The following is a 23,126-nucleotide window of genomic DNA, read 5'->3' as shown; positions in this document are numbered from 1 at the left end:
TAAACTGAGTGTGACAAAGGACTACAAAATGCATGAAGCCAATGATTTGCAAACAGATTACATTTGTAAAGGATTGCATCACCTTTTTTTCCCCAGCAGTAGAATATGGAATATGAGTTCACTGTGACAGTCAGATTAATTTAGTGTAAATTTCACAACGTCTTTATCTAAGTGACGAGTGTCATATTGTGTTGCTGATACAAGGCGTGAGTGGATCCAGCCAGGAAGTTGTTGTGCATGTCGCATGGCTCTTTCCTTCTCGTAGTGTTTTGACACTTACTGTTGACACAGCCAGCTTCATCACTGTAGTCTGGACAGTCGTGAACTTTATTACACTGTTTGGTGCCGTGGATACAGGAACCATCACCGCACTGGAACTCATCAGGTCGACATGTAAGCAGTGCTGGGGAACATAAAGCACAAAGACACACACATTAAAATTTGCTGACATGTTACATTATTATGCCAGTAGCTAGATCGATCTCATCTGTGGGAAGAAAACAAAAAGAGGCTCATGACACAAAGCAAATGTAGACATAATCTTAACTCTGCACACATACACACTCAGCTAGTCATTTCCATTCCACTACTGTATCTCTGAAGATTTGTTTGTGTGTTCAGCATGTGCTTTGTTTCTTTCATCAGACCAACTCGGAGTGCATTCCAATGCAACTCTTACCTGCATGGAAAAGGCCCACATAGGGATGAAAACCAGGCAGGTAGTCATTCACTGTCTGAGGAAAACCCACATCCAGTGATCTATTGAGTATGTGTGTGTCTGCTATTGTGTATAGGCATTTGTTTGTGCTTGCTCTAACAGTGGAGGGCAGGTTTATTTAACTCATTTGTCTTTTTAACTGGCTGTTTAATTATTCATGTGTTGTGTTTTGGACTGGCTCTGCCAAGGGAACGGAGGCAGACATGATCGATGGCTGCGGAGCCCACGAAAATACGTGGCACACAATCACTGTATCAGGAAATATGGAATAAAACCAAACCCCACACAATGTTTCACACCAAGTGAGCTCACACATAGGTGAGCAGACGCATACATACACGCCAAATGACCAAACTTAAATATACCTATACAGCAACACACAGGGGGGCTGACTCCGATGTCTAAAGCTCAAACAGACAATAAAAACAAACACATGTTAATGCTAAAATCAGCATAGTGTGGAAGACATAATCCTGTGCCATCGCAAAATGTGCTGATTCTTTCAGCCAAATGATTGGGATCTGAGCTCAGCTAATTATGATAAATCCCCAGGATGAATAGTAATAATAATGGATTGCCATCTGCAGATATTTTGGCAGGAGAGAATGGCAAGAACCTACCAGAGATACGATTTGAACATTTCTCATTTACATTAACCTCCTGTCATCCTTCTCACATTCACTTGTCTCAGCATGTCTGTGAAATAATACAAGATTATTGAGACAGATGTTTCAGATAAGATGAGAGATAATAACCAGGGGACAGTTCTCTGGGAATGAGCAGCAAAGCTCGACGGAGCAGAGGAGAAGAGAACAAACTGGAGATACGCAATGATTCTCACATTCCTCATTTACATTGAAATGTTGCACCTCCCAAAGCTGTGCTCTGCTCTCTCATTTACATTGCACAGACATTTCGAACTATTACATCTCGTCTCATACGAACCTCCGCCCGCCCACTTTTACTCACACTGTGATGAGCAAGTTCACAGACCCAATCAAATACACACAGTACACACAGCTCCTGTGTCATCATATTTGTGAAACAGTGAACAAGGTTATTGAGACAGATGATTCCACTGGCACCTGTAGACCAAGCAAGACCACTTCACTTTCAATCATGTTACTGCATGAGTTTTCTCTTGTTCACGTAAACCTGCTGTGTATTTTCTATTCATATCATTATTCCCAAATAAAAGCCTTAATTGTAAACCTGGAAAACACATTTGAAATGATACCTTACTCTAGCAAGCAAATTGGTTGCAGCTCTTTAGCTAAGATATGATTTGATAGTGAGGCTAACAAGCTAGGCTACTTGTTTGGCTTAACATTTCCACAAAGAAAAGGTAAAAAAATATTTAAGGTACACACTTGTAAGGCCATAAATTGAGTCAAGTATTCCAGGAAACCACTTAACAGTCACCTTCCACTCCATGACTTGGATAGACTTCTAAATTAGCAGCTAAAATATTTGAGTTCTTTTCAAGTGTCATTACAAATCTGGAATAACAGACCAGAGAAGACTAACAAAATAGAAGTAATGACTAGGAAAGTTTGAGAGTCAGATTTTTGCCAAAATACTATGATTACAATGCTCATCTGCATATTGTTTTTTAATAACAATGCATGTTAATGAATATTGTTCTATGCATATCTACATAGTTACCTGTATCTCTAAGACAATAGACAATACTGGGCTACTGGCCTTATGGAATTGTGCCTTCAGTGCAACAACCATTACCAGTAGGAGATGTGAGGGTAATTACTGCGCAACAATCCATATACATTGTAATAGCTGCTTGTGCTTTATGTATGGCTTTTCACTAGTATTCACATGTATTGTACCAACCCTCTATGATTAAGTGATTATTTCAGCTCCGGTATTTCTATGTGTATGTCTGTAACTGTCAATTCTTCATGTATGCATGTGTTAAAGCGCCTGCATCTACTTCAGACTTGTGAACGCATGTGTGTGTGTGTGTGTGCATGGCTGTGTTGTGTTCCTGTAACACGTATGTGTATCCTGTATGTGCGAGGCTGCTGTCATCTTCCTGAGTGGTGTGTGGGAGTGTGAAGAGGAGACCAGATGGGGGTCTCACTTGATGAAGGACCTTCACCTCCCACACATGCACGCACACACACACTCGCACAACAAACACATACGGTCACACGTGCACTCAGAGGTTCTCCTTCTGCTACTACAGATCGCATGGTTGCATGGCAACAAACTCATGGATCATCATGATAAAGTTAGCATTGATCTTCCTTCAATCATCTGGTGGCACAACGAGCTTTGTCACACAGCCTTTGTTCACAATACACAGCATGTCAGCCTTTGAAGTATAGTCAACCAGCAGTGAACGACACATATTGCCATTGTTCTACAACACAACATGCATTATTATGGTCTCGATTAATCTCTCCCATTAAAGGCTACAACTAGTATTATAATTATTAAGAAATTCAGTAAGAAAAACACAGCCGGCAATCAATTTATCCTCCTAACAAGTACTGTGTGTAGCTGTTGCACTGTAGAACAGATAGAAAATACATAAAAGAACCATAAAATTACAATTCGATAACAAATTCCTCTATTATGTGAATGCTGCAAATGTAGTTTATTCTTCTCGGCTCATCAAACCAGCAAAGCAATCTCCCTGAGCATGTACAGTCTGCCTGAAGTCTTCCCAAAATGGAGCTACTCTCCATAGATTTAAAATGTACTCATGGAATTATTTCAGCATCAACTACATAGTCCATGTTCATTTTAATGAAGCAATATGTCAACAGAATTACTTTTAGTGGTCTTTCCAATACTATAACTTTGGAGTTCTATGGTGCAGAAACAAAAGCTGTTGTTTTTAGTTTCTTCAGGAGCTTTCTTGGTGATAATTTAAAAAGAACAAAGGCAAAATTATTCGGTAAACACTCACACTTATTCTCTATCCACACACTCATCTATCCATCCTCATACATACAGCATATCCACGGTTGACTTACGACAGTTTGCTTCATCGGACTTATCCTTGCAGTCTGCGTCTCCATCACATTTCCAGTTCATATGGACGCACTCGCCGCTCCCGCACTGGAACTCGCCCACGGGGCAGCGAGGTTTCTGGGGCTCCGTCCTCCTGCTGCAGCGCTCCATGGACTCGTCTGACTTATCTTTACAGTCCGGGTCACCGTCGCAGCTCCACAGCGCTGGGATACACTCAGAGTCATTGCAGCGGAACTCGTGCTGGCCGCAGGTGGGAGCCGAGCACTTCTCCTCGTCACTGGAGTCCCCACAGTCGTCGTCGCCGTCGCAGACGAAGATTGGTGCCACGCACTTCCCGTTACGACACTGGAAATCCTTGGACGGACAGGCTTTGGCATCTACAAGTGGATGAAAAAGAGAGGATGTTAACATTTTAAGAGACAATTATTTATCATCATTAATTATTATCATTATAGAAGATGTTCCACAAATAGAGTGAATTCAGCAAAATAACGTCAAATGACGCGTACATCCGCTTGAGCTACTTTTGAAGAAGAAGAAGTACTTTATTGATCCCTATGGGGAAACTGATCCTCTGCATTTGACCCATCCTATACACACACACACTAGGAGCAGTGGGGAGCCGCAGTATGTGTGTTTGATGGTGGGAGGAAACCAGAGCATCCGGAGGAGACCAACGCAAACATGAGGAGAACATGCAAACTCCACACACACACACAGAAAGGACCTGGGACGGCCGTGGATCGACCCAAGGACCTTCATTCTGTGAGGCATCAGTGCTAACCACTGAGCCACTGTACTGTCCTTATCTGCTTATTGGAAGCAGATAGTAGTGCACGTGGGAGTAGATGAGAGAAAATGTGAGTTAGAGGACAGATATAGTTAACTTATTGCTGCATATATTCAAACTCCATGGGGGAGTAGGAATATATGCAGCAATACAGTAAGTCTTTCTCTTCATCTCTGGAGATGGAAAGAAAGATAGCTGTGGTGTTAAAATTTAAAAGTTAATGAGCAGAGGGCAATTGCTCTTGGGCTTTTGGTGTCTGGGGAGAGTAAAAGAAAAAAAGTTTCTTAAAACTCTTCAAAACTTTTTTTAAAGCATACAGTACATTCCTTGGAAGTCTGACAGAGTAAAGTGTAGCAGGTGGAGGAGCAAAGAGAAGATATACAGTAACGGTTAAACTAACAAGGGATTAAGAGCTAGAAACCCCCCCCCCCCCCCCCTCCCAAAAAATGGTACACTTGCCTCATGGGAAAAGCATGTATTATGAATTATTCAAGAAAAATAAACATTGTCTCAGAATGCAGCTACAAAATCTCAACCTTTAAGCAATTCATGCAACAGTTATTAACGCGGAAGCACACTGGATAAACATGACACAGTACCATATTCAGCGCAAGGTCGAGAGCATATGTGCAGCAGAAGTCCAGTATGTAGAAACAGGTGTGTAATGAGCAGAGTGGGGGCACAGCTGCAGGTGTCTGCCGCAGTGCAGAACCCCCCCCTCCAGGAATGCTTGAGTTTATGTGTGTACAGTACTCATGTGTATGATTGTCTGTGCATGTGTTGATTTCTCCAACAGCGTCTCAAGACCTTTCAAATCTGGGAAATGATTGCAAAAGTATGATGTATAATATTTCAGCCTCCTGTTAGTAAGAGTGTATGTTTGTACTGTGTTTATGCATGCTGTGTTGGTTATTACTGCAACTGAGTCTTTCCTCATTGCCATATCCCAGCAGTGACTTTATCTAATCCCAGCCAGGCTGGACAAATTAATTTGAATCATGCATTCAGCTAAAAAAAACAAAAAAAAAACACTTGTCCTTTGATGTAACTGTCCTCTCTGGGCGACCGACATAACCGCTTAGCTCTCTCTCTCTTTTACCTACCCACACAGTGCGCCAAAGGGACTCATTATGATAATAGGCTATTGGATTCCCTGCTAGCTATTACTGCTAGCATGCTAATCATCCCCACTCAGATCTAAGTAATTTAATTAACACAAGCACATAAACAACATCAGCAGCATCCCAGCCAATGCTCAGGTGGTTTGGGGGTCACGTAAGGTGTTTGTGTAAACAAACACTTGGGTAAAGTTATACTCAAGTTATATTATTTAAAAAAAACTTTCTGTACAATTGGCATCAGGGTTTTTGCTTATGAATATCATAAACATATTTTCCTTCACCCCAGAGGGTGATAATGTCGTGTTAATGTCAGACTAAACATCTTTATTTTTTGTGCTTTTCAGAATTTTTTATTAAAGAGAGAGCTTGGTCAGCCAGGTGAGTTAGCTATACACAGGTTTGGAAAGAAGCTTGTTAGTGTGGTTCCCATCGGGATGCCAAACTAAAACAGAGATAGTTTGCTCTCAGTAGCTTTATCTCCACTAAAGGAACAGTCTGGTAGCAAGCAGTACCTTAATTTGTGTCTCAGGGATAAAAACAACTTCGAATTTGAAATTCAGAGGAATGCGAACTGTAAGTAATAAACACATTCTTCCACAACATTCACCAAGAGTAAAAAACAGATTGGGATGACATCTTTTCCCTCCCACCTCTGGATTTTTTCAAATGTTTCATAGCTGTACATAGTTAGCTGACTGAAATGGAAAAATGGAGCAGAGATAAACAACTATGGGTGTAAGAGACTACATTTTCCACAATAGTTATACTTAGATGTATAGTAGTTGTAATGTTTTGGCATATTAACTTCCTTTTCTGAATAATTGTTTATGTTTTTTATTAATATCAAATATGGTCAGTTCTGCCGGGTCATCCAGGGTCATTCATGATTTAAAATTACAACCCTCTCTTTTATTTATAAATTTCTTATATATATATATATATATATGTATGTATATATAACATACTGGGATTTATTATTTTCCAAGGTAAACTTCCTAAATCCACACAGCTGTGTGGTACTTCATTTCCTTGAGCTTATCACCTGGCTGCGTCAAAGCTGACACACGCCAAGAAGACTGGTCGATGAGACAGTGACAACATTTCTCTCTGTTAACACAGACCAACACCAATCTTTCCAAACAGAAAGTGGGGAGATCGGAGAGGAGACAGCTGCTCAGAGGAACACATGGGGTGTTAGATCCATTGACAGATGTGAGAGTAGAAAGAGCCTTTCCCTCCAAAAGGGGCATATTCCCGTGAACAGCAGGCAGGCAGATTTAAAAGCATATAAGGGCAGTGAGTATAGATGGTCAGATGCGAGGGGAAGCTGATTAGATATGGTGGGATTACAGTGAACAGACTTAGTTACAGTAATCCATATATTACAATGACATTCAAATTAAAACTTTTACAGAATCTTCTTAAAGTTACTTATGTTGGATGTCTTGGAAATCCTAATAAATTCAACCAATGAAAAATGCTACCCTCTAAAGGATTTAGGAGAGGAAGATAAAAAAAAAAAAAAGTAAGAGTTAAGAGAAATCAGACTGGATTACAGAGTTGGACTCTTGACTGTTAATTAAACACATCCATCCAATGGATTATTCTACCAATTACAATGTTAAATAGGTAATCAGTAATCTGTTACTGATTACATCTTGACAGTAACCTTCCCCACCTGTACGTGACCGTGTTTAACTCGGGGTCAAAGCTTTCTATCCATCCATCCCCAGACCCACCACTGGACAGCTAATAGATGGAGCAGGGAGATAGGGCACAGCTCATTGACCTTGATCTGAAGGACAATTGAATTCTCTTCCAGCATGCACTAGTCTATAGCGAGCAGCTCTGCGCACACACACACACACACACACACACACACACACACACATAAACAAACAGAAAAATATACTGTATGTAATCTCTACCAAAACACGCTTAAATAGAGGCAAACACATACAGGTGGATGTAAAAACACAATCTATTTGTACTCAGATATGCATCCAAACACATGTAGGGCAGAGACACACATGCACCACACACACTTCACTTCAACCTTTTTCTATGAGTCACTGGGTTTAATGTTTCTGGAGCGTGGAATCCAATCAGACTCTGGTATAACATGTCAGCCACTGAGCCGTGGTGTGGGACCATGTACACATGTGCACAAGCATACACGAACTCACCCACACCCACACCAACACACACACACATGCTTGTCGACAAACCTTAGTTGACCAGGTGTTCTCTCGGTAAAGCAAGCTAAAGATCACAGATCAACAACCAGAAATGAAAATGAAACACTTACTTCACAGCACTGCGTAAAACGCTGCATTTAACCGAGAACAGAAACACGCTCGCTCTCTAAAATCTGCTGAAGACAGACCGCAACACCTGAAGGCATTTTAGTGGAGAGTAGACTTAATGGGCCATACAGTAGACAAGCAACATGTTCATTTACTCTATGGAATATCAATATGCATGCCTTATCTTTCGCACGACAGCATCAATAAAAAAGAAAATCCGTGATGAGTCAAGCATGCCTTGTACTGTCAGATACACAAGGGCAATTCCAAACAAATCATCATCTATATTCATGAGGATTGATGGGAAGAAAAAAAAAAAAAAAACAGGAGGAAAAATATTCTGTTCAATGATTCAATATTTATTAAAAATCCAACTCAAACCACATCCTACACTTCAGAGCATGTTTTCATCAGGGCCGTGCAGAATGCCTCAAAAATTTATTTTCACATGGAGCTGAGCCGGGCTTCAGACTGAGGAGTTTCCAATAGTGTTCTTGGTTTGAGAATAACTAGAAACTGGTGTTGTCGCATGACCTGTCACTTTGCCCACTCCAATCTCCAATGAAAACCTAACCCCATAAAGCAGGAACCCCCTAACAAAAACAAAGGCAAAATGTCATGTACTCAGAAAAAACCCCCCACTATATTCTACCTGTAGAAACAAAATGCCGCATTAGGCAAGACTTTCAAGAAACATGTTCCTGTATTATCGAATAAATAGAGGGACTGAAGCAGAGGAGTGCCGGTGATGGTCCACATTTTTACCCTATTTGTGCAAATTATCATTACTTGTTAGTTTGGTCAGTAGAAGAAAATCCTACTCAGGAACAGCGACAACTGACAAATTGAAAAAAAAATGGTGCAATGCAACATTGTTTCCTAAACAGCAAAGCAGGCAAGCTCTGTCCAGGGGTGCTTTCCATTCTGTTAATTTATGCTTCCCCCCCGTCCACACTCCTCCGTCCTCCAGCTGTGAACTGGAAACCGATCTAACACCACCATCATCAAGAATGTTCCAACCCCTTAAATGCACCTCAGAGGAGACGAGGAATGAGCAGAGAGGAAGCTTCCCGAGGAGCTTAGAGTGAAGCAACATGGGTGTATCCCTATGCATAAGTTTTTTGTTTATTTTTTTCTTCATCTTTGCTGTTTGAAGTACATCTTGGCTCATTCAGGGACTATATACAGCTGCACAGTTAAAGTGTTTCCTAATTCATCATCCTGAGCCAGGCTTTCACTGACTGAATACGCAATATTTTATTTCAACATTTACAGCTGTTTTATTGCTCCATTATGTTCTTTCAGGAATTAACAGGTAAATAGTCTATAAATAGTCTTATCTGTTATTTCTTCATTTTTCCATATTCTGTGACAGCCAGGTGCAGCTACGGATCAGGCACCAGTTCAGCGTAGGTGACTTCTACATATTTGACAGTTGAGATGCTTCATGCATCATGAGTAGTTGCCTTCCCCTTAAAATGACGCTGTCTCTTCCTCGAATCTCTCTCTCCATCCTCACTGGGAGGAGCTAAGGAGCGAGGGAGCGAGGGAGGTAAGCGAGGAGCGACGTTAGCCAAATGGAACTGGTCTCACTAACAATAGCTGACCCACTTCACCATCTCTATCCTCACTGGAGACTCAGGGGAAGTACGGTATTTTAGGTAAAAGTAGTTTACAATTACTTGATATCACCTTTTTAGTATTTGGATCCACCAGAGAACAAAATCACAGGGTGCAGATTTCAAATTGCAGTGCTGTAACGGTTATGCACATATATGGCTGAAAAAATTCTAAAATTTCACATCCTTTCCTTGCTCTCCGCAGCTCCATGGTGCTCAGACACATCTGTATGCACTGAGTCAATGTTTTTAGGACGGTTAGCTAATGTAGCATTTACTATGTATCAGGCACCATTACCCTTGATATCATTAAAACAGGAAACCGCCAGAGGAAGAAGAGTACCAGAGGCATATGCATCCCTGCATCTGTATCAAGATGGTTGTGTGTGTTGCACATGTCTAGAAATGTTAACCTGTGACTTATTCTGGGTCTTAAAACTGAAGAGCTGTGTGGGAGAAAGAATAGAAGGACAACAGGGATGTGAGGAAGTTTTAGATCATGCTTTTGATGAAACACATTCTGCAGGAGCACCGGAAAGGCCTTAAGTGTGTGTGTGTGTGTGTGTGTGTGTGTGCGTGTGTGAAGAGTGACAGACATAGACAGCTTGACATGCAGTCCCTTTCCGGGGTTCTCACAAAGTGTTTATCGGTGCTTTGGCTACATTAAACCTTTGAAGCATCAGTGCGGGAAGATAGCAGCATGCACACACACACACACACACACATGCACACACACATACATACACACTTGTGACTACCAGACAGGCAGGCCCTGAGCCCTCAGCTCTTCAACTTGCTGTAACATAAAAGTGATCCTCTTTTCCTAATGGAATAGGCAGATAGACAGTGAGGAGAGATGAATTTCAGAATAGATTTATCACTGGCTGACAAACAGAAGGCAGCTTCAGAAGAAATTCAGTTTCCAACAGCTTGGCCAAATGGGGTTTACCAGGCACAGAGCCGACAGTACACGCTCGTAGCATTGGTGGGAAAGTGCCACTTTGCATGTCAGTCATCTCTTATGTTTGACAGATATTTAAAAGAAAGTAATATGTAAACAAAATACAAGATAGTAAAGACAGAGCACTTGTATTTTAAACTTACACTGCACATTTACTATAGCAGCACCTGTAATACTAGCACACTTATATCACTCAAATAACAGCATGAAGGATTTTCTTCGGTGAAATCTTCTAACTCCTCTTAATGGAACAAATCCAGGTACTCAGGGATTCAAACTGATGCCTGCTGATGCAGCGAGCAGCTCATTCTCTCTGTTTGTCTCTCAAATGTTGCAATTAGTTTGAGCTTGACTTGGTTTACAATAATTTTCTCTCTACCCGGCACTGCAGAAAATGCTCGCCGGAGTAAAAGAAAAAAAAAGATTGCAGGAGTAAATATAACTGCATAGATTAAAGATGAGCTAGAATTTAGATGCTGAGCTCCTTGAGTTCATCAAATATATTGGAGTTAACGATGGACATGGACACAAAATGTAATCAAATGCCTGCACAAGGGTTTACATTTTAGAATCTTAATTCATTAAACAGGGAAACCTGATTTAATTCAAAACATCTATATCAGATCTTGATAAAGCCGAATAAATAACCAACTGCTCAGCATAAGAAACATATGGAAAATGGGGTATCCCACCTTTTCAAAGTGAACTCCCATCTCCGCTAAATTTTCTAAATAGTCTTTGTATTTGCCAGTGCTGGTTAAGCTGTCTTTGCAGTGTAAAAACATGTCAAACTGAGTGTGAAAAGCCACTGAAAGTAAGACCTCGATGTAGTGTGGCAGCGCAGCCTGGGGAATCCGAGTGAAATGGCAGCGTAGATGAAGAGAAAAATGGCAGAAAATTCACTGAGAGACTGAAAGTCTGTGTGTAACGTGATTGGTATACACCAGGGGAAGGCTTTCTCTTAACCACCTCCATAATGAGTAGGGACTATGGGGATTGCACACACGTACACTGAACGCACAAAGGCATGCACGTAAACACACACACACACAGCCCAACAGGGACCATATACTGAATAGCACAGGATATTTCAATAGCTCAGTCACTATGCCATCTGACAGCAACTTAGACTTGAGTATGAACTGCCTCACAAGTAATCACGGTGGAATGAGAGTCTATACATGTGTGTGTGATGAATGTCCTTCTTTGTCTCTGTATACGTGTGGGCTTGTGTATTGACTTAACGTGCATTGTGGATGCCATTAGTCAAAACATTTCATATTTCATGAGATTTCAGCCATTAAATGTAAAACGTGACATGGCCATCACTCCATCCTTGTGGCTCTGTCTCTTAAATCTTATCAGTGCCCCCCCCCTTCACCCACTCCCACGCACACACACACACACACACACACACACACACACACACACACACACGTCTGGAAAATAATTGGATCTCCTCCGATAATTGTCAAGTAGTAAATCTATGAATACATTAAAAATAGGTCACTGTGATTTTGTGTGATGATTAAATCTCCACAACAAATATGTAATCCTGTATTTTACCGAGCCTGGTGCATGATAATGACATAATTATCATTTTCTACAGCGACAGAGTTGTGGTTTTTCATGTGTGATCTCTCTCCACACAGCTAAAACCATGTTTCTTTCTCCACATTCCAATGCATCTTATAACTATTTAGCAGGCTGGATCTTTACTAGAGAGCCATATAATCCCACCCTACTGCCAGGCTAGCCTTGCACAAATTTTGATAGTGTCTGTTATTGGTCTGTCTGGAAAAAAAAAGGTTAAGATAATTTCTAAGCAGTGTGTTCATAATGTGAACACACTGAAAATGGTGAGGATGAATTGAGACCAAGACCATGTTTGTGCAAGTTGAAAATGTTTCAACTTGATTGAAAATCCACAAAAAAAATGTGCATATATCCCAAAGACTGTGAGACTTTACTTCATGAATGTACAGAGACAAGAGGAGAAAGGAGGGGATCTGGATAAAAATAGCATTTGAAAAAAGAAATCAGTCAGAGTACACATGTACTGTAGCTGTAGCTATCTATAGCTAACATCTGTCGATTCATCTGCTACTAGCTAGTTATCTGACAGGAAAGGTGGTGTGTACTTTATTTATTTATTCCCCTCAAGGAGGCTAATAAAAGATAATTCTGTGTAAAAATGTTGTTTAATGAAGGCTACATGAAGCAAAACCTGAACATACTGTATGCATGCTATCATAAACTTAATAAGTGCATGTTTCTCATCTTTTCATCATCTCTGCAAACTACATTATGGAATAAAGTCTACTAGAACGCATGCTTGTGTGGAAATGAATGGATCTTAGGTCTATAGGTTACTCGCTAGGAAAGCAGAAAAGTCAAAAGGTCTTCCTCACTTTTATGTTCCGTCGCATCCCCTAAGGTTGAAGCAAACTGTTTTCACCTTGGTCAAGTCTATAGGACGAGCAGGCTGTCGTCTCCATGTGATCCTGACTGTGTGTGTGTGTGTGCGCAGGGAGAAGGGCGAGGTTGGGGGTGAGAGAGGAATGAGTAATGTTTTTAAAGGTATCGCTGGGGAGAAATGGTCTGCTTGAGTCTAAAGCAAGTGCAACCGCCTCTGGGTGCGCAGCGAGCCTGTTTGTGAGCCGGCACTCCATTACATTACACCTACGCACACAGTGAGAGCAGTCAAAGGATTATAAATGAAGGAGAACATAATGGGAAGAAACTCTGAGACAAGAGGCTACCACTCTCTGTCTATGCAGTTCTCTCTTCTAGTGGAAATGTCGGTGAAGCAAGATAAAAGAGGAGAAACATGCCACCGCGAGCACACATTCTGTACAACTATACACCATTTTAACACATGGTTATCTTCGCACGGTTATATTTTTTTAAGCGACTCTTCTTCATCCCCTTTAAATCTGTTATCAAATAATGGAATAAAGGTTGCATTTACTTTACAGCAAGCTGGACTAGAAGAGGAAGTTATACTTTATAATGCATAGATGCCCAGGAGTGATGATGATGTGCAGGTTTACATGTTAATGTGTCTGCATAGTTTGCACAGTTTGCATCTCGCTTGTGTTCAGTTACAATGTTTGCTGGTAGTTTACAGACAGACTTGTATCTTCTTGAACAAAAAACACTTACAACGTGCCACTTTATTCACTCCCCTCCTTCTATATCCTATCAGGATGACATACACATACAGTAGAGCACACACACACACACACACACACACACACACACTCTCAACGTCTCCCTCTCCTCCGCCCCTCTCTGCCCTGCAATAAAACACCAACTAACATATCCCCGGTGGGCATCGATCCAGCAGCAGCATGCTGTAATGTAACATAGCAGCACAGGCTAATGTGAAAAGAGCAACAGGTCCTCAGGGCCCGCAGGAGTGTCTCTGACTCCCGTCTTTCTCTCTGTCTGGTTGTCTCCCTGTTTCCGTTTACCTCACTTTATCCCCGGTCTACTGATTGCGGTAAGAGTCTGTGGAGCAGGCACTAGAACTGCAAAAGGGAGTAAAGTCAAGCAAAGTCAGAAAGAGAAAGTCACCTAAAAAGATCTCTTTACTAATGCAGTGGACATACACAACAGCCTGCACAGGAGACCAGTCCATTTCCAGTTTACCTTTAAACCAGAGAGCATAAAAATCTACAACAAGAAAGGATTCAGGCCAAGAATCAAACCTTTTTATTCGACTTACTACAATAATCTGCCAGTCTGAGAAATTTAGGTGGGGTGACTGGAACTTTTTTATTTTAGTTGTTTATGCACCATTGATGTATTATTAATCAGTATACCTCTGTCACAGGAACATAAATCCACATACAGTTATTTGTTTAGTATTTTAAATGGCAGTAACAGTATGGATTAATACACATTAAGAGTGTCCTTTGGTTTATTCTGTCTGTAGAGAGGACAGATCTACTGTATCCCTGTTCAAATGCTTATATATGAAATTTAGACATGAAGTGGAAGTGGGAGCTGTGTAGGTGCTAGTTGATGTAATAAGTGTTTCCATTATGGCTTTTACATTAGCATGCTATTTGTAGCTACACTGTCATGATGATTTTCATAGCTCTCTAAGGATCAGAAACAGCCTGCCTGACTGTGATACAGCTAAGCTGCTGCTAACGCTGGGTTAGTACACATAGATGAAAGCACTAAAGTGAGAGAGTGGATGCAATGAGAGGGGACGAAAGACAGAATGAAAGAAATGAGGATAAAAACACAGAGAAAGAGAGCGACCAAAAAATGTTTTTTTTTCCTCCCAGGTAGTAATGACACAAACAAGACACATTTAATTAATATTTTGGGGAATTCATTCATTTGCTTGTGGACAAATTTAATTAACTCAACCTCTTAATTCCAACTCTGACACACAGAGTTTTTATTCATTCATTCTTAACAAGCGTGTGCGATGCATCGGAAGGTTAAGAGGAAAACTACCTAATCCTACGTGTATCTGTTCTCATTTAAGTGTGCGTGATCTTATTAGGGTTGTAGAAATGTAAACTTCTCCAGCGATCAATCTTGAGCAAGCAGGGTCATTCCGGCGTCCGCTGAATCAGCGTCTCAACAGGCCACACACATACACACACAGACACAGGCATGCACACACATTAATTCATTTACACAGTTCACTTTGTTGAATTTTTAAAGTTGATGGGTGAGCAGGTAAAGAGCACTTTTCAAATGTTGAGTTAATAAGAAAAAAAAAAAGCAAAATCAGTATTCGGCAAACAGAAAGAGAAGCCATCCTTCTTGAAAAAAACCCCTATTTACCCAAACATAAAAAAATATGTTTTACCTACACACACACACACATCCTGAAGTATGCAAACATGGCTAGCAGCAGTGCTGTGCCTAAACAAATGCGATTTCGCATTAACATAAATTAAAGACTCATAAACTTTCTTCAGAGCCCTCCTCTGAATGTAATAAAGAACCTCTCTTCCTGGATCCATGTTTTATTCAACGTTTGGATATGCTCAATTAGCAGCCCTAATTAACGTTCGTTGTACTCCAATTGTATAGCTGCCGAGGGAGGGAGGGAGGGAAAAGAGGGAGAGGAGGGGAGATCAGAGTTGGAGGGAGATGGTGGCGGGGAGGATGAAACGAAGGATTTACAGCGCGAAGGGGTAAATGCATGAAATTTGGAAAAGGAAGTATGTTTCTAGGGGTTAGATGATGAAACGAAAAGGTGGCAATGTGCGCTTGCAGATGGTGAAATACTGCATATGCATTTTGTGCACATTATAGTTTTGAAAATTCTTTAAGAAAACATTCATCAGCATGCCAGCATTTTTCCACCCGCTCCCTACAAAATCTGTTTTTTAAGTAAATTTTTCTGTTACAGATGACTGTGTCTGCCTATTACTGATAACCCTGGATGGTGGCATGTGTTGAAGAAATGTGGGCAATGCTAGAAAGCTAGTCTAGTGTTCACAGTTTTCCTAATACAACTGCTATCAGATTGATTTGTCACGTATCTGTGTTTGTGACATCAAATATGAATCAATTTGCCAAAAATAATACGTGTAGCAACAGCATGATTAGGTTACTTGCCACATAAACTGAGCGTTGGTCTGATTTACATGTATGCCTCCTCCGTTTTAATAAAGTGCAAATTGACAGGAGAGAAAGAAGGTAGATTGATATACCTGATCATCTTATTTATAACATGTTGTGAAGGATTCATTCTTTGCTTGTTTTTTTCATCGGCAAATATCTGCGTTATTCTTCTCCTTTGTCTGACTGTCAACATTGTGCTTTATCAATGCAGAAATAAACAAGACCATCTTCAAATCATCTTTGTCGCAGTTTACAATTGAGGCAAATCTAATTTACTGTGGTGGAATGGCTTCATTCAAAGCTACGTTCGAAAGAAAAAGCCTTCTCAATTTGGTCAGAGTGACAATATTTGTGGAAATATTTGAGCAAAGCAAGTGACAAGATTGGCATTCCAAGAATCAGCTTACTTTAAATAACATAATATGAAATAACATACAGTATAGTACTACCTGAGCAGTGTGAGATGTTTTTTTTTTTACAGATATTTGATACTGTGTTGCTATTATAAAAAATCAGTTTCTGATCTGTTTTCTTTCAAGAAATGGCCGTGTTTCTGGAATATCTGTTCTTCCTAAAGAAACCTTCATAAGATTTGTTTTGTCTGGTATTCCAGGCTACAGGGGGTAGGCTGTCAGACTACTACACAACAGATACCACATACAAACATATATACACATCATACTAAGAAGAACTGATATAAAAAAGCCTAATAACAGAAATATCATTTGAAGTTGTGGTTGCATGGGTACTTGTTAATGCCTTGTACAGCCCAAAGTACGGCTGCACACTACTCCGCAAGAGTTGTTATATTTACAAATTTAATAAACTTTGTTGTGACATGTCTGAACTGAAAATGCACTGATGAAAAGAAAAAAGAAGATGAAAGATCCATTATGTGTCTCTTGAAGTGGAATTTTATGTGTGAACTCAGATAGCGGAGGCATTTTTTCGAGCGTCGGATGAACTTCTTAATATTCCTCGCTATCGCTTTCATCTTTAAATGATAGATCAAAAGCAGATCTCTACAGGTTATTATAACGGCAGGACTCCCACTACATGCGAACACATACACACACTCAAACCACATCGGGCAGGAAATCAATTATCATCAAGACCTCTATGAAATATTTCACAGCTGTATTAACCACTTTATTTTCCAATGCAATAAAGGATAGAGGTTCACACAGGTCAGGCAGATGAAAGGCAATGGAAAGAGCATATAGTCTCTGATTGCCCCCTGTGTCAATACACAGAAATGAAAAGAGAATAAAAAAGTGAGTGTGCCTGTGATGGGCAAGGGAGAAGAGAGGTAAAAAAAAAAAAAAAAGCACTCTTGTTTTAGACAGTTTATATTGTACATCAGAGAGGCAGAAATGGTATGTGAACAATGCACTTGCAGCTTGGGTTACATGACTAAATCAACAGCGGCTGTTGTTTTCATTAGGTCGTGGCCACAAACTCCCTAATGTGATCTCTCTGTGTACTAGCAGCCTGCTCTCTAACAACTTACAGACAGAATGGAGATGAATGAACGGGTGGAGAGACACAGAGAGCGAGGGCGTAGAGAGTAGAGAGAATATGAAGAAAAAAAAAGGGGGAGTGAAGATATGTTTCTATCCACCTGTCAAGAAAATTATACCACAGTTTTTGAAATGTGGGAAATTAAAGAGAAACTGTAAGTTTCATGTCTTTGCATCAGCTGAGTTCAAGCAAATACTGTAAATAAGCTTTCTGAATGTCAAAAACATTTACATTAAAATAACTGGTGGCTTTCAAGAGCTGATCATTTTCGGGGAGGCTGTTAACATCCCACAGTTGTAGAGTTGATCATATTAAATGAGTTTCTGGGAAAATACAGTATACTAAAAATTCAGTTTTTAAACTTATTTAAATTCCACTCGTTATCCAAGACAGAAGTTTTTGATTCAAATAAAAATTGTTTCTGGCATGTGTACAACTCAATTTAATCTGTTCCTCTTTTTTCTAAGAATAGTTGTTCATAGACCATAAAAACTCAGGCATCAGAACCCGACATAAGACAGAAGCAGACAGAAAGAGACAGAGTAGATGCAAGAGAGGAAATTATGTGAAGAAGGAGACAGAAAATGAAGTAAACCCAATGTTGCAAACCACAAGATGCCTCAATGGAAACAAACAATAATGCAACATGTGTGCAACATGCTTTTAAAGTACTCATGTGACTGCTGCGATGAGCTTCCGATAGTTAACCACTATTCATGGTTTAAAAACAATATATTACATTGAACAGCAACACCTTAATGTGTTGTGCACATTAAGGTGTTGCTGTCAGATTACCATGCTAACCTCAGGGTGTTCAAAGTAATGAAATGGCACCACTCTAAATTAAAATCAATTAAAGTTTTTGGATATAATTAAATCTTAATTGCTTCTGCAGTTGGTGAAGTTCATTAAAAATGTCAGTTCTTCTTATTTTACACATCTTTGGTTGTGCACATATGGGAAAATATTGAGATTTATACAGTATCCGCTATCTTACAATGTGTGTGTATACACATACTTGCCGTGTGCACACGTATATTTTCTGCATCACTTTCAGCATAAGAATGTATGAATGTTGCAGTGCCTGAGGGACGATGGCAACATTATGGAAATGGAGCAAGATGCATAAGACACCTACTGTATACACACACACACACACACACACACACACACACACACACACACACACACACACACACACCCTTGTATTTATCCTTTCGAGGATTCTCCCCAGCTACATCCATTCCTTCCTAACTCTACAAGAGACTCTTGTAAAAACTGATGACAAGAATAAGTTTGCCTTTACTCCACAAAAATTGAATCACTCTGAAAGTCTGAAACCCACATACAGATGTTTAAACAGAAATTCAGAAAAACTCTGGATATATAAATTTAAAAAGTGTTTTTTTTCTCTATCTGACAGAACACATTTTGTAAAGGGCAAATATTATATGCAATCTATATTCTTCCGAAAATTGCTGTGTGTGCATGTGTGTTTGAATGTGTGTTTGTCGCAGGTTTAAAATCAATAACGCTGTAGGCCAGATGTCCACCCTGATGAAAATCAATGCCTCTTTTTACAGCTTTGATACCAGCTGTGAGGACGTAGGCTACAGGAGGTGGTGTGACATGGACACATGAGTGCATCTATAGAGTGTAAAGGAGAGGCAGATGGAGCATATGTGGTTGGTTCACAAAGCTTTATGTATGTGAATTACTTTTTTTTACCAGCATAAGATATCCACAGAAAAACATGACATGCAGTATTATATAAAATTATTGAAACCAAGAAAGGAATAAGTTAGTACGAGGTACGTTAAATATACCTGCTGATAATGTCTGTGTTTAATAGTATTCCTAATCCCACCCTGTTTGTACACTATAACTATGTGCCTCCTACTAAAAGTGTGCTGCCACGCCATCTGCACACCGTGCATGATGCACTTGACTGAGCTTTGTGCTCTGTGTCTTCATTCACAAAAACAGAGGCCTACTGTATATGCAAGTCTGCGTTTGCCTTGGTGTGAGTCCATCTATGTAAACATACACAAAGGATATGGAAGTATGAGACACACCTTGAAAGATAAACTTCTCAAGATCCATATTTCACTTCCCTAAAACACCATTGGCCCAACTCTCCCAGTCTGCAGACTGACCTGTTTTTCCCCATTTCAAGCTCATCAAGCAACAGCCAAGAACAAGGACAAGATTGTGGGGAGGAAAAACAGATCAGTTTGACATCTCTAGACACGTAACACAGAAAACATGTATAAATAAATGAAGAGATGAAACATTTGACTTTTTTGGCAGCTTTGACAGAGTTAAAAATAATCCTGGCTGCACTTTGGACCAGATCTTCACTGAATCTCAAAACATGCGACGACCCAGGTGACAGACTAGAAAGCGTAGAAAAAACTTGTACCCTTGCTTTGCAAAGCTGACATTCAGTAAAAGCCACATAACCCCAGTTTTGACATTTTTATGTATTCTTTTAGATCTAAACTAAAAATTGATCATCACCCCAGGGTGTGAGAAAAAAAAAAAAGATGCTGCCAAAAAACATTGTGAGATGCAGTTGTTCCTGAAAGAAGAGGTGCCTTAATACCACATTTCTAGGAATGTTATCACATGGGACTTTTAGCTTCTCAAGTTATTTTTCCTAACCCTCTCTCAGCTTCTCACCCCAGACATCATGATTTTCTTTCCACTATTCTTTGTTATTTTTTTCTTACTGCTCACCTCGGCTGTTCCTGTCTCTTTTTAAGAGTTTTCAGGGTCTTCAGTTGGCAAAAACTTCACAGTAAAGGTATGTCATTCTGTGTTACATGCACTTAAAAAGACTAAACATATTAAAAACCATTTCTAAAACTGAATTTTAGACATTTTAGAAACTGGAGAAGAGATGGCTATCGAAAGGTCTGAAACTACACGTATGCTACACATCATAAAAGAAAAGACAAGTCCAGTCATGTTTAGTAAAAAAGATAAGAAAAAAAAATCATACTATTTGTATTCTGCACTAATCAAACAAACACCAGCAAACAAGAGCTCTGTACTGAGAACACTGGATTCACTAATGAGTATTAAACCCACCGCAGAACTATTTTCTTCATTATCTCTGCTGCCTACAGCCAAAACAGATGTGGGAAATTCCATAACAGCAGTTTACAAATGTCAGATTATTTCTGGCTAATAACATTTTTCAGTCTAAGAAACAAAAACAAAACAGCTATCTTCTGTTGTGAGTGAGTGATAATTCTAAAGCTTTTTCAGTTTTGCCCTCAGTAATTGACAGGAAGGAAAAGGTGAGTTCAAATGAGGCTCAGAATAGATACCGTACCATCCTTTCTTCCTGTCAGTCCGTAACTCCCCCGCCCCCCTCCCACATCCCACATTTCCAACAACTGCCACAAACTTACCTGCAGCGCACTGTTCTTCATCTGCCCCATTCTCACAGTCCCTTTCTCCGTCGCATCGCCATGACAACGAGACACATTTGCTGGCAGCCCCTCCGCAATCAAACTTCTCCGGTGGACAGGTCTGTCGGCCTGATGTGAGGGGGAGGAGGTGAAAGACAGCGAGAGGGAGAATGAGCACAGAGAGGAGAGAGACAGCGGGAGGGAGAGGAAAATGAACAATAGATGAGAAAGTTGGGTAAATAGATGGATGACAGGGGGGGAGCGAAGAAGGGAGACAGGGAGAGTAAAATGAGAGAAGAAATAGGGAGGAGGCAAAAGATAGAGAGAGAAGGGACAGCCAGTCAATGAAACAGTTTGATAACTTAGTTATCTTGTTGCTCAAATCGATTCCCCCTCAAAGGCCTGCAATTAAACTAGACACACAGCGACTGAGGAACAAAGAAGCAGGAACACTGTCAGGCACACACAAAGCCAGGAAAATACACACATATACACAAAGTAAGAAAACATGAAACACACAGCCAGGAAAATACACAAAAACCAGGGAAGACATGAAATATAAAAACACTATATTGTGTGTACATGTAGCTCTGTGTACATTGGGACTGCTTATGTTTATTATTGACAGTTACATGTCAAAAATAGTGAAAAAAGCTGGCCAGAGTAAATCAGCACATCTTCATATACAACAAGCTGTAACAAGATAATTATTCGGTTGTGTGAGTGAAAATCAGTGAAAGCAAAAGCGACAACACATGCACACTGTGTGTGAGTGAGAAAGTAGTCCCTCTTGGTAAACGCCCATTACAGCAGAGAAGGCCATTGTTCCTACATGTGTAACCCATGGGGTTGGTACAGGTAGGAAAAACACTGCTGTCCAATACATCAAATTTACACTGAGTCCCCACAGCAAATCCCTGTCCCTTCCCTTTTGCAACCCCCCCCCCCCCCGGCCTCCATCTTCACACACACACACACACACAAACACACACACACACACACACACACACACACACACACACACACACACACACTCTCTCACATATACACACTCTAACACCATGGGGACTCAAGCCCCAGATTACATTACAGCGCTGTGTCAAACTCAACTCCATCAATTATACATATTTGACCACTAGCATGCCTCTTGGCAACACGCCTGAGTGTTTACAGTGTGTGTGTGTGTGTGTGTGTGTGTGTGTGTGTGTGTGTGTGTGTTGCAGCCACAGATCAATAGTACCTATGAGATTTACCCATTTCAGTCCCATTCTCTATTTTATTAATCTCATATTTCTTCCTTCTCATTTTTATTTTTAACAGTACTGTAATAATCGCTGCCATTCAAAGGCTGCCTCTCGTGGAGGGATGCTGGGAGTCTCAGTCTTGCAGGTAGTGATTGCCAAGATGTTCCCCGACTGTACAGTTTGGGTTTCCAGGTTCTACGCTACTGAAAGAAAAAGCGGCTACTTGCATTTTAATTTTGCTACGAAGCTGGACAGGTTTGAGGTTTATTACCAGGATTCCTCTCTTCTTCTGTATTTTACTTGTGTTAATCTGCTGGATGACCAACTCCCCGTTCCTGTCTCTCTTCCTCCCGCTCTGTGAATATCAGGCTCTTGTGTGAGCATCTTTTCAATGTGTCTCCCCCTAAATGAGATTTCCCCTGGCCTTTAAAGAATAAAAGCCTCCCAAAAGCAAATCCCCTTTAAGAGAGTGAACGAGCCAGCGCCATATCAGCACAGTCTGGTTATTACTGCCAAGGGGACTGAATGGACTGTGTGAACAATAAGTGTGTGTCTGTGTCCATGTACTTGTGTCTTTTGATGCACAAAATGCAGCTCTTCTAGTCAATGTGATAGTGTGAATGTGAATACTAATGGGAGGTGTGTTAATGTGAGGAAGGAGGGCAGTGAATTGTCTGACATCTGGCTTACTGTTCGGTCAATTTAAATGTGTTATGTGTGTGTGTGTATTGGAGAAATTGTACATTGACAGATAATGGTCTCATGTTTTCCATTATCTATCTATTTTAAGTGTGTTAGACAATGTGTTTGTGTGGGTACTTTCAGTGTC

General features: G+C 40.3%; 1 protein-coding gene across 4 annotated transcripts in view; it reads right to left on the bottom strand.

The window, feature by feature from the left end:
- lrp8 (low density lipoprotein receptor-related protein 8, apolipoprotein e receptor) overlaps positions 1 to 23,126 on the bottom strand; it is a 180,968-nt gene that overhangs the window by 51,288 nt on the left and 106,554 nt on the right. For all 4 annotated transcript variants that reach the window (XM_044361432.1, XM_044361433.1, XM_044361434.1 and 1 more), the window contains exons 4-6: positions 21,054 to 21,182; positions 3,718 to 4,092; positions 281 to 403 (exon numbers count right to left, since the gene is read on the bottom strand). In XM_044361432.1, the coding sequence (XP_044217367.1) occupies positions 281 to 403; positions 3,718 to 4,092; positions 21,054 to 21,182 (627 nt within the window). The remainder of the gene's footprint in view (positions 1 to 280; positions 404 to 3,717; positions 4,093 to 21,053; positions 21,183 to 23,126) is intronic.

The sequence above is a fragment of the Thunnus albacares genome, chromosome 9, assembly GCF_914725855.1.
Source record: "Thunnus albacares chromosome 9, fThuAlb1.1, whole genome shotgun sequence".
NCBI lineage: Eukaryota > Metazoa > Chordata > Actinopteri > Scombriformes > Scombridae > Thunnus > Thunnus albacares.
Note: the sequence above shows the minus strand (reverse complement) of the source record. Positions and strands in the feature narration are given on the sequence as shown.